Source organism: Eptatretus burgeri, chromosome 14 (assembly GCF_056783735.1).
Source record: "Eptatretus burgeri isolate ZD-2024b chromosome 14, Ebu_testis_v1, whole genome shotgun sequence".
NCBI classification, from domain to species: Eukaryota; Metazoa; Chordata; class Myxini; order Myxiniformes; family Myxinidae; genus Eptatretus; species Eptatretus burgeri.
Genome location: NC_140974.1, coordinates 73,424,286 through 73,436,785, shown reverse-complemented (window position 1 = coordinate 73,436,785; position 12,500 = coordinate 73,424,286). Strand labels below are relative to the sequence as shown.

General features: G+C 42.9%; 2 protein-coding genes across 8 annotated transcripts in view; one reads left to right on the top strand and one right to left on the bottom strand.

Annotated features, from left to right (window-relative positions):
- The window catches only part of LOC147013621 (SH2 domain-containing protein 3C-like), a 175,593-nt gene extending 171,987 nt beyond the window's left edge, over window positions 1-3,606 (top strand). For all 7 annotated transcript variants that reach the window (XM_085855579.1, XM_085855583.1, XM_085855581.1 and 4 more), the window contains one exon: window positions 2,682-3,606. In XM_085855579.1, coding sequence (XP_085711705.1) covers window positions 2,682-2,893 — 212 coding nt within the window. In that variant the 3' untranslated portion in view covers window positions 2,894-3,606. The remainder of the gene's footprint in view (window positions 1-2,681) is intronic.
- The window catches only part of LOC147013620 (uncharacterized), a 25,510-nt gene that overhangs the window by 12,497 nt on the left and 513 nt on the right, over window positions 1-12,500 (bottom strand). The window contains exon 2 of the mRNA XM_085855735.1: window positions 9,075-9,184. The gene's annotated coding sequence lies outside the window, so the exon portion shown is untranslated. The remainder of the gene's footprint in view (window positions 1-9,074; window positions 9,185-12,500) is intronic.

Sequence of the window (12,500 nt, the reverse complement as noted above, 5' to 3'; positions counted from 1 at the left end):
GTAGATACACACTTGTTCCGAGCTTTATGGAAGGAACTGAGATTGCCCTCAGTTGGGTTTGCTTTCCATGAGGAAAAGGCAAGTTGTTTCAGGACAACTACCTCGCCACAAGCTTCAGTAAACCAATGGTGGGAGGAAGGGTAGGACAACTGAACACTAGAAGGGATAAATCTGTGCATGAGGCAGAGCAAGTTTCTTTGAAAGAATTCCCAGGATGTGTTGATGTTTGAGAAAGTCGTGATAGGAGATCAGTCTGTAAGTTTGATGGCTGCTCGGAGACCCTGCCAGTCGGCTTGAGTGAAATGCCAGACTCGACGGTGGTGAGGTGGTTCTCTGATAACAGCCAGAGAGATGTCCACTTTGACAAGGACGTGGTAAGAAGAACCGATTGGAGCGGAGGAAGAGCAGCAGATATTGTCAGGGAAATTTGTCAAAATCAGATCGAGAAGAGATGGAGTACCATTGGTTGAGATCCGGGTCGGGAAGTTGACCGATTGAGTCAGTCCCAATGAGTCGCAGAAAGCTTTTGCTGAGGTGCCATGACACGTGAGTGAGGTACCCACACCGAGCCAACTGGCGTGATGACAATTGAAGTCACCACATAAGAGGAAGAGAGAGTTTGGATGAGAATATAGAAGTTGGTCCATGTTTTCGGATAGTGAGGTGTAGATGGAGTCATCACTGTTCGGTGGACGGTACAGTACACATATAAACATGAGGTGGGAGTGGAGGGGAAGCAGAAGCCAGAGGTATTCCTGGGAGTGTGGGGGAGTGAGAGCAGTGCATGGAGAGTGAGGAATAGAGTATTTGATGAAGAGAGCAACACCTCCACCAGGACGAGGGTCAGGTCTGTCATACCGGAGGAGGGAGTAACCGGGGAGAGATACTTGGGAGTCAGACACGTCTTGGGAGAGGAAAGTTTCTGTTAGGCAGATAATGTCTGGTTTGTCAGTGGCAACCTGTATGGAAAGATCTGAAAGGTTTGAGCGAAGGCCCCAGATATTTGAGGTCCACACTTTTAATGAAGAGGTCGGGAGGAGGCTTTGGGTGCAGGGGGTGGAGGGGAAGGGGGAGGGTAGGACAAGGGACGAGGGGGGGAGGTAAGGAGGGTTGTTGAAAGAGTGTGGGGTATTGCAGAATAGCTCGGGGAGGGGGCCGAATGAGGAGGAGAAAAGGCTCTGTGGTGCTGGGGGAGAGGGGGGGACAAGAGACAAGGAAGAAGGAAGTTCAGGATTTGAGGAGGTGGAGTGAAGAGATGGAGGTGAGAGGGCAGTGGAGGGAGGCAGCTTTGTGGATGAGAGGGGGGCAACTTTGAGAAAGATGAGTGTGGGGGATGAAAGGTGGGAGAAAGGTGAGGGGGAATTTTTGAGAGGTGAGAGGGAGGCTTAGAGGGGGAAGAGTGGGATGGTTGCTTTGAGAGTGAGAGTGAGGGGTGAGTTGGCACTGAAGTTGGAAAAAAAGAATGGTTGATGGAAAGCGAACATTCATAGCAAACTGTGGTTTTAAAAAGTTTTAGGTCAGAGATGCAATTTAACACAATTCTTGATGGATGCAATGAAGGCGAATTCAGAGAATGGAGAGAAGAAGCGCTGTCACAGTTGGATTTTTTAGGCAAGGAATGAAGGAGAGCTCGAAATTAGAGCAGTCTGTTTAAATAGCAGAAGAGTCGTGCATTATGAAACAGTAAAGAGTACCACATGTGTGAGAGAGGAAGATGAAGCATTATAAGATCGTTTTTGTTGTTAATATTAATGTTTGAGAGAGTTTTCAACAAATTGGGTCATGGAAGTGTAGAAAAAAAATATTGAGGAAGAAGACGAGGAGGAAGATAAGAGGAAGAACAAGAAGCAGAATCGGGAGAAGGTTCGCGTGTTGTTGGGTATTTTTTTTTTTTTTTTTTTGAGATAAGAGATTAGTTGGGAGAATGGCGGATGTTAGGAAAGTGGGGAGGATGAAAATTGAAGGTAATGGGGAGGATAGAAATTGAAAGTAATGGGGAGAAAAAACAAAACAAACCAAAAAAAACGATCGAACACCGAGTGGAACCGGTAGGCCTCAAACCTAGGCCAAGGCCTTGGCCTCAAACACCCGGTAAGAACGTCGACAAAAATACTCACAAAATAGCAAGATTTTTGAAACAAAACCGAACTCGGAACACACAGTAACATGTCGGTGAGAAAATTAAACGGTTAAAACGGGACAGATAACGACCGGAAACTTATCTTTGAGAACGTCAGCAGAGAGCCCCTAAGGACGCCTCTCGTCGCTCCAAACCCAGAACCGGAAGGGAACCAGACACGTCTTAAGATTTTCGTAGTCGTCATGGCCGCTCCCTCTGGCATGGATCATTGCTTGAACCACTTGCATTATTCTCTGTGTACAGACGAAAATAGCAAGTCGCCTTCACATTGTCGCAGGGTGGGGTGGAGGGGGGAATTATTTTGTGCCCATGCCCTGACCTTGGGTACCCCGAGCAGGTATCCAACATTTGTTGGAGATTAGCCTCGTGTTTTTAATTCTACAATGATCAGATGTACATACACGAACGGAGAATTTCGTTATTTCAGTGTGATTATCTCTGGAATTCATTAACTGCTGTGTTTTTCATCTCTGGTGTGACAGTTACAATTTATTCATCTCTCAAACAAGTTTTCTCCATGTCCTTATGCATTGCCTTCCAGACTTCGAGCCTGATCCCTTTATCCTGGAAGCCTTCAAAACGGACTTTCAGCTTCGCCTTTTCTGGGGCAGTCAGGGTTGCGTCGCAGCTGCACCCGATCGCTACGCCAAGTTCGACCAGATCTTATCGGCCTTGTCTGCCAAGCTGGAACCGTTGAACCAGCGTCTGTCCATGCCTTGCGGGGACAGACCTGAACGGGATGGTGCGGTGTGAGATATTTAATACAAAGATTGGTGTGGGTGGGAGTTGGGTTCTATGAAGGTCTTCATAATCCATCATAACTGCACTCGACTTCCTCTATATCAACTTGTTTCATCACTTTTATGATAATCCTCCGATTTTATTTTTGTGCTCCTATTTCTACCCGTCATTGTCACCTTATCTGAATAACTTTTTCTTGTGACCTTCCCTGTCCACAATCACATCCAATCCATAATGAGGTTCCCCAAAACCATGCCATAAATGGCTATATTGTGGTCAAATCTCCTCGAGGGTTCTGTATGTTCATAATAGTATTATGCGAATATTCTTTACATGTACAAATTAACCTTTGATTTTTCTATTCGCAATTGCAGGATCTTTAGTTTTTGACCAAAAATAAATATCTTTTCAGACCCAGAAGATACTGTAACCATTGAATTAACCTTTTGGGTTAATTTAGACATTTATAGGTTGGTTGGTTGGTAATTTGACAGAAATGAATTGTACATATTTACTGCACTACTTTACACTGTACTTTTAGCACCTTGAATACATCATTGGACTAAATGTTCTCGGCGAGCATATTTTAATGAATCAACAAATGTCAGTCTTCTACTGCTGTTATGATGTGGAAACGCTCGAATGGTTGTGTAAATATGATGTAACCTTTTGATATTTTGTGCATTTTCCTCATGATGGAGAATAAACCAATTTGCTGCTCTTTCTGCACTCGTTCCAGAAGTAGCTGTTCAATGGATCTGTGTGAACCTCATACTGTTGCACTTTACATGTAATATCTTAAAACAACCATTTTCAATACTCAATGCCAAGTGAGCACTGATCTGAGGGTGAGCTACAAAGAAAGATCATGTGACTTGACACAGCTTTTGGTTAGGATATAACAAATACTTATCTCCCTCTTCGAATTCATAATATTGTGACGTCCACGGGACTTGAACAGTCCCGCCAACGTAGAATGAGCCGAAACGATGGAGGCGGTTTATTTATTTATAACCCAAACATGGCGGTTCTAATCGCTCTACCGCAAACGGGACGAGGAAGGTGGCACGAGTCACTTTTCACTGAGTTGATGATGTTTATTTGTTTTTATTATTGACCAGAAATAACAAGACTCGGCAAGAAGAGGGAATTCCGGGGCGATTCGACGGGATGGTGTGGGATCGGGCGTGGGGAAAAACACAGACAATTCCAATGAAAATAGAGATCTCAAACCTTCTAAGGCGCCAAACACACACACACACACACACACACACACACACACACACACACACACACACACACACACACACACACACACCGTAGCTATTTCTGGTGGTCAGGCTGGACCGTGGTGTGGACGCAACTGTCCCTGGATCGGCGTCGGACGAGCTGGCCTTGCTCTCGTCAGGGGGGCAGGAGAAACCGTGGTGCTGTCGACCTCCTGGTCTTGGCCCAAGTCCGCTCACAGCCGCCAGGGAACCAGTTCTGGCGCCAAGTTGCGAGCAGGAGAGGGAGGCAGGTCCGCCCGCCGTTCGACCCCGTACTCCGAGTCAGCAGAACCCCAGAGCCAACCAAGGTGAGGCATGAGGCTCAGCAAGGCTCCAAGACACGATGAAGAACATGATCAAATCAGCACAACAACAAGGACGCTCCCCGCGCAACAGCCTCCCCACCAAAAAAAAAAACGATCTTTTGGTTGTAATCTTCTTCCTCTTCCTTTTTGACCCCGAACAGAACCTTTTTATCCTCCTGCCCTCGTCACCTCCAATCGAGCCATTTATTGGCCCACCGCCGTCGCCTTCTGCCAATCGTGATCACGGGGCGGAGCCATCCGCTGCACTGTCCTGTGACGTCACGGCCAGTCTCCAGAGAATACCAAAAAGGGGTTTACGCAGACACACTTACCCTATCCCGTGTCCCTATCTAATTACGTGACAATTATCATTTCCCCCCTTGAAGAAATGAACATTTACTAGAAAACTTATCACCACTGAATTGCTACTTATTACATCGAGATCCTGATAAACTCGAACAGCATGGCATACCTAATTAAACATCCTAATTACCCTTTGAATGCATACCCCCCCCCCTCAAACGTAACAATATTTACATTTTATGTACAAGGGTTAAGGTTCATGATATAATCTGAGTATGCATTGTAGTTGGAGGGCCTAAACAAACTAGACTGAAGTCGATGGCGCTTCATCACAAATCCCAAGCCTGGTGTTGGCTTAGTGTTTCGGGTGGTGGCTTGGGATCCTAGGGTCCTGAGTTCAAGCCCCGTTGGCCACTGAATTAAAATACACCAGGAGGTTGACTCAGCCTGTCATCCTTCCGAGGTCGGCAAAATGAGCACCAGTGTACTGGTAAGGGGGACACTGCATCAGCGGCATAGCCGCATCCCAACCAATGATGCAACCAGCAGCCACAGGCTGCACTCAATAGAGATCACAAATCCTCACATATGCAATTATGATGTCATAACGAAGGCACCTATGACATCATACAAAAATCACTCATTCCCCATGAGTACTTGCTATGTGCCAAGTTTAAATTTTTTTCCTTGATGTGGTTTCAGAGATACAGAGGTCCAGGTTTTTCCGTTTTTCCAGTATGGCTGCCATACCACGTGACCCATTACATAATTATGAAAACATTCTACATGAGTGGTCGCAGGACTGGTGAAAATTTAGTCTCAATCCGACAAGCTGTTGCAGAGAAAACACAAAAGTTCTGTGCGGACAAACAGACCCACAAAATAAACACACGACAAGACACACAAACAGGCAGAACGATGAACAGCGCAGTAAACTATCGACAATAGTGAGATGAGACATCCTCCACCCTATTCTAATCGTTGGAGGTCATTTGCCCATGGCATAAAGCATGTCCATGCGTCGGAACTAAAAGTGACCATTTTAAAAATGTTCACACAGAGTCGAGGGTCATGGAGGGGCGAGAACACTGAATGGACCACAAATACCCCATTTTCGCATGAATAATGTTGATTGTGTAAAATATGTAGTTTTGTTTTGAACAAGCTACAATACACACTATTTGTTGAAACACGTTTTTGTATTACATTGGTGATTTAAAACAAAATTGGTGTCAGAGCAAGTTGACATGATGTTAAAAACGCTTGTATGAAGCAAATTAGACCACTTTTACATGGATAAGGTTTATTGTGTAAAATGTATAGTTTCACTTAGAACAAGCCACAATACACACTCTGTTGAAAAACACGTTTTTGCATCAGATCAGGGATTTGGAACAAAAAAACGGAGTAAGAACAAACTAATGTGTTGTAAAAACGCTTGTAATTGTGCGAGTTATACCATTTTTACAGGAATATGGTTCATTGTTTAAAATTTATAGTTTACTTAGAACAAGATACAATACACACTATTTGTTGAAAACATGTTTTTTCATTGGAATAGTGATTTGGAACAAAAAAAAAATGGAGTTGCAACAAACCAGTGTTGGAGAAACGCTTTAACTGGCAAATTAGACCGCTTTTGCATGAATAAGGTTTATTGTGTAAAATATGTAGTTTTCCATAGAACAAGCTACAATATTCACTATTTGTTGTAAAACACACGTTTTTGCATCAGATCAGGGATTTGGAAAAAAAATTGTGTTGGAATAACCTAATGTAATGTTAACCAGAGTTGGTGTCAAAGCCACCCAATGCTCGCCTGTTTATACATTTATCGTTTTTAAAAGACTCGTCTAATAATTAATATTTTTTATAAAGCATTGCAGTGGTCTGATCCAAATAATTTTTAAGCAATATATGTATATTGTAATCAGTAACAAGAGCGCAAGTGAGCACAATATACACCCGAACAAGTAGGTATATACAGAATTGTGCTACGACATGGAAAACAGCATCCTGGTTGCCATGGCAACCACTTTAGATGACGAACGTATGTCACGACACACCGTCTCCAGTCTGTACCTATGTACCAAATATGAAACGTGAAAGTTGAAAACTTTGGGAGTTAGAGTGCGGACAGGAACGGATGGAAAACAGCATCCTGGTTGCCATGGCAACCGATTTAGATGACGAACGTATGTCACGACACACCGTCTCCACAGTCTGTACCAATGTACCAAATATGAAACGTGAAAGTTGAAAACTTTGGGAGTTAGAGTGCGGACAGGAACGGACGGAGGGGCAGACAGACAGATAGACAGACAGACGGACGGACGACCGGTATCACATAACACGCCCCGATATATATATATATATATATATATATATATATATATATATATATATATATATATATAAAATAAAAAAGTAAAAAATAAAAATGACCGTTTTTACAGCCATTTTTCCCTGCTGTGCAGGGGTTTGGCTTTTTCTTGAGGCAATGTTTTATGGCCGGATGCCCTTCCTGACGCCACCGATATATATATATATATATATATATATATATATATATATATATATATATATATATATATATACATATATATATATATATATATAAATATAAATATATATATATATATATATATCAGGTGTATAAAAAAGTGTGATAGATCAAAACATTAGAAAGGAAAAAATAACTTGCACCAAAAACTTTAACATTTTCACGCTCACGCTCACGCTGGGGGTATCGCTAAAGCTCTCTGTTCTTCGAACAGGTGAGCTAAAAACGCTTGTATTTGGCAAATTATACCGTTTTTGCATGAATAAGGTTTATTGTGTAAAATATATCATTTAACAATAAAACAAGTTACAATACAAACTATTTGTTGTAAAACACGTTTTTGCATCAGATCAGGGATTTGGAAAGAAAAAACGGTGTTGGAATAACTTAATGTAATGTTAACCAGAGTGGTGTCAAAGCAACCCAATGCTCACCTGTTTATCCATTTATAGTTTTTAAAAGACTAGTCTAATAATATTTTTTATAAAGCATTGCAGTGAAGTCTGATGCAAATAATTTTAAAGCAATATATGTATATTGTAATCAGTAAAAAAGTGTGGTAGATAAAAACATTAGAAAGGAAATAACTTGCACCAAAAACTTTAACATTTTCACGCTCACGCTGACGCTCACGCCGGGGGTATCGCTATAGCTCTCTGTTCTTCGAACAGGCGAGCTAAAAACGCTTGTCATGACGCAAATCAGACCGTTTTTGCATGAATAAGGTTTATTATGTAAAATATATTGTTTAACTTGGAACAAGTTACAATATAAACTACTTGTTGAAAAACACAAGTTTTTGCATTAGATCAGGGATTTGGAACAAAAAAAAAAAAAATTGGAGTTGGAATAACCTAATGTAATGATAAAAACACCTCCCTTGGCAAATTAGACTGTTTTTGCATGAATAAGGTTTATTATGTAAAATATGTAGTTTTGTTTAGAACAAGTCACAATACACACTATTTGTTGAAAAGCACATTATTGCATTAGATCAGCGATTCGTAACAAAAAAACGGAGTGAGAACAAACTAATGTGTTGTAAAAACGCTTGAATTAAGGCAAGTGATACTGATACCGTTTTTTTCAGGAACAAGGTTTCTTGTGTGAAACGTGTAGTTTTACGAAGATCAAACTGAAATACTGTTGCGGTTTCGGGGCTCGTGCTTGCTACGAGGGGGAAGTCCCCGGTTTCTCTCAAACTCACCCAGACCTGAGGCCACCAGGAGCGAATAACTTCACCTCACGGTGGGTTGCGATGCAACTGAGCACGCCAATCGAGCAACCACGAGTCCCAGTGTCCATCCGTCTAATAACACTGGTTTACAAAAAAAAAATAAAAAAATTCTAAGGCAAGCATGTGAATAGGTGTTTCTGACTAATTTTGATATGCTGAATTCGAATTTCTAAACAGTGTTGCTCTATCACCTCTAGTTTTTTTTTTGCTTTCACATATCCCATTTTTATATTATAATGCATATATTTATAATATTATGTGTATTTGTTTTAATTTTTAGATATTTTTGGGTCTAGGGCTATATGTATACATGTACGTACATGTATATCTCAAAAACTAGAGGTGATGAGTGAAAATGGATTTCGTATCTGAAATCAGCACCCCAAAATTAGGTTTGAACACCTATTTTCATGCGTGCCTAAATTTCTTTGTAAACCAGTGAAACCGTTTAACTGGGGGGGGGGGGTCCCGTGGCCCCCCGACCGGGGAACGCACCCTTGGCAAATATTCTACTTACCTTATCTGGTGATGTTGAATGCGGCCGAGCTGTACCGCTAGCACGCACCGGACCCTGCAATCCGAACCGTTGGGAATTCAACCTCCCAAGCTATCTCCATGCAGACAGTGCTAGACCAATGGTGAAAAAGACAGTTCGGAAATGGATTCAGCAAGAACAGGTAAATTTACATCAGTATCAGTGGGGAGCAGGAAAAATGGGGGGGGGGGGGACGGAGGGGAGAGGGAACGCAAGTATTATAATGGCATGGGGAGAAATGAGGGTTAAGCAATTTGTAAAGCAATGACATCAGAGAAAGAGAAAAGTGACACAGAGCAAACTTAACAAGTGCCTTACCTACCACTAACACAGTACATGGGCCCAGCATTCACAACCGAGATGCCCTTGCTATTCAATACTGATGGTGAGAAGGGGGAAGAAAGTCTGAGGTGTCTAGGGTGGGTAGAGAAAAGTGACGTGCGTGTGTATGTGAAAAGGGAAACTGAGAAAGGTGCAGTGGAGAAAAGATGTGTGAGGGGGTAGCTGAAATGTGAGATCCTATCAGATTTGTCTGTCGTGTTGCAGCATTCGGCTGGTTCGAGACAGGCAGCGCCAAAGACGCACAAGAACAATTATGGGGGAAACAAACGGAGCTGATGCCTCTCAGGTCAATGCTGACCAAACATCATCTGGGCATGTGATAGCCATCATGAAGGCTTACAATGGGGTTTAGGGTTGAGGGTTGTGGTTTGAGGGATCTACTTTACAGTGGGGGAGTTTGAGGTTATGTAACTGTACTTAATGTCTTGATTGCCTTACGTGCATGTTGGATGAGGAGACAGAGACACAGATAGACAGATAGACAGATAGACAGATAGACAGATAGACAGATAGACAGATAGACAGATAGACAGATAGACAGATAGACAGATAGACAGATAGACAGATAGACAGATAGACAGATAGACAGATAGACAGATAGACAGATAGACAGATAGACAGATAGACAGATAGACAGATAGACAGATAGACAGACAGACAGACAGACAGACAGAGAGAGAGAGAGAGATTAATGATAAAAGGGACTGTGAGGAAGGGATCGGCACACGCCCACATCAAATGGCTGCCACGCCTTGCCGACAACCTTCCATATGCAAAAAGAAAAAGAGGGTGTGAATCCGTATCAATGCATGTTGGATCCCCCTGACCCATCTAAAGGTAAGGGACTATTCTAAACATTTATTATGGAAATAACTACAGTGAAGGACCGATATGTCATGTGTACATTTACAATAGCGGTTTCTCAAAACCGCAACACACACTATTTGTTGAGAAACACAAGTTTTTACAACAGAATCGTGATTTAGAACAAATGGGTTTAAACAACAGCATGTGTTGTTAAAAACGCTTGTATGTATTAGCAAATTAGACCATTTTTGCATGAATAAGATTTCTTGTGTAAAATGTATTGTTTTGCTCAGAACGAGCTACAATGCACACTAGTTTTTTTTTCAAAAACATGTGTTTCTGCATTAGAGGAGTGATTCAAAACAAAATTATGATCAGAGCGTTATTGTAATGTTAAATACACTTGTACAGGGTGTTTCAAATAAATCGATACAACTTTGACTTCCTGTCATTTCTTCGTTTTTTTTGACCGATACAGTTTTCCTTTTCAGGGTTTGGTGGTGTTATCGTGCTATGTGCTTCCTGGGATTTCTTGTTCCGTAACTCAACTATGCCATTGACAGTGAAGCAGAAGTCAAAAGTGGTGGCTCTGTGGTTATGAGACGAAATCGTATGTCGACACCTGCTGGAGGTTCTGCCGGGAATACGACCTCAGAACACGTGACGGACCCACAAATTGTGCCATTCAACGTATTGTGAAACGTTTTGTGCACAAGGGTACAGCACACAACCAGAGCAAGGACAACAGTGGCACGCCAGCATCAGTAACCAAGAGCCAAGCCAACATCGACGCCGTGCGGGATTCTGCAGTGGACAGTCCCAATAATTCTACTGCCGGCGCTCCTGGGAGCCAGTCATCAAACAGACATCAGTCTGACGTATCCTCATGAATGAACTGAAGCTTTTCCCATTCATCATCATCACTATTAGGCATAAACTGAGTCGAGATGACATGAGAAGGAGACTCGATGTGTGCTCAGTGACAGGATGGAGTGGTACACAAACTGGATCAACCCGATCTGGTTCAGTGATGAAGCCCATTTCCACTTGAACAGTGCCATCAACAACCACAACATTTTTCTGGGGGGGGGGGGTGGGGGGAACCACCTGAGATTACTGAGAGGGCCTAAGGTCACATGCTTCTGCACCTTCAATGTCAGATGGGGAACGCTAGGGCCTTACTGGTTTGAGAATGACAACAGCAGGATGGTGACAATCAACGGTGAGCAATACCAGGCTGTGCTCCAGAAGTTCCATAATGATCTAGCCCAAAAGGTCACCCCAAACCAGCTCAGCATGACCTGGTTTATATGCAGGATGGTGCACCCCCACATACAGCTGGTGACACCATCACTTTCCTGCAAAAGTTATTTAGAAACCGCCTCCTTGCTCTGGGTACCACTCGTGACTAGCCACTCCATAACCAAGACTTGAACCCTCTGGACGACTGGTTCCGGGGAGGGAGGGCTGCCAAGGGCTCGATCTATAACAACCACCCTGTCACACTGGATGATCTGAAGCAGGTGTCAAACAATCTCTATGTAGTGTTACATGCAAATAGAGATTTGCGAAAAAAATCTGCGTTAACAACTACAAATCACTCGTGTGTTGTTAAAAACGCTTGTATTGGCAAATTAGACCGTTTTTGCATGAATTCGGTTTCTTGTGTAAAATGCGTTGTTTTGCTGAGAAACATGCATTTCTGTATTGGAATAACTAGTGCGGGCCTGTAGGTGCGTGCCAGTATGTGCAGCTTCGTTCCTTCACTCTCGTAAACGACGACTGGATTGGGGCATTGTTTCAATTAAATCGGACCAACCGTATCATAAATGGCCATAACTTGGGAAACATACTCAGGTACCCAGCGTCAATTGTGACGTCATATCAAACGAAGAAGAAGAAGAATTGTGACGCCCCCTCTCTCGCCCCCTTCTCTCTTGAATTGTGACGCCCCCTCTCTCGCAACCCCCCTCTCTGGCCCCCTCTCCCCCTCCCCTCTCTCTGTCAATGTATTCACAAATGTCTACCAAGCACAACAATTAAATCAAACGTTGGGAAAAAACAGCTTTCAACCCCTGGGGAAACAGCTGCGGGCTGTAGGTGTGCAGGCCCGTAGGTGCGTGCCAGTATATGCAGCTTCGTTCCTTCGCTCTGGTAAACGACGACTGGATTGGGGAATCGTTTCAATTAGATCGGACCAACCGTATCATAAATGGCCATAACTTGGGAAACATACTCAGGTCCCCAGCATCAATTGTG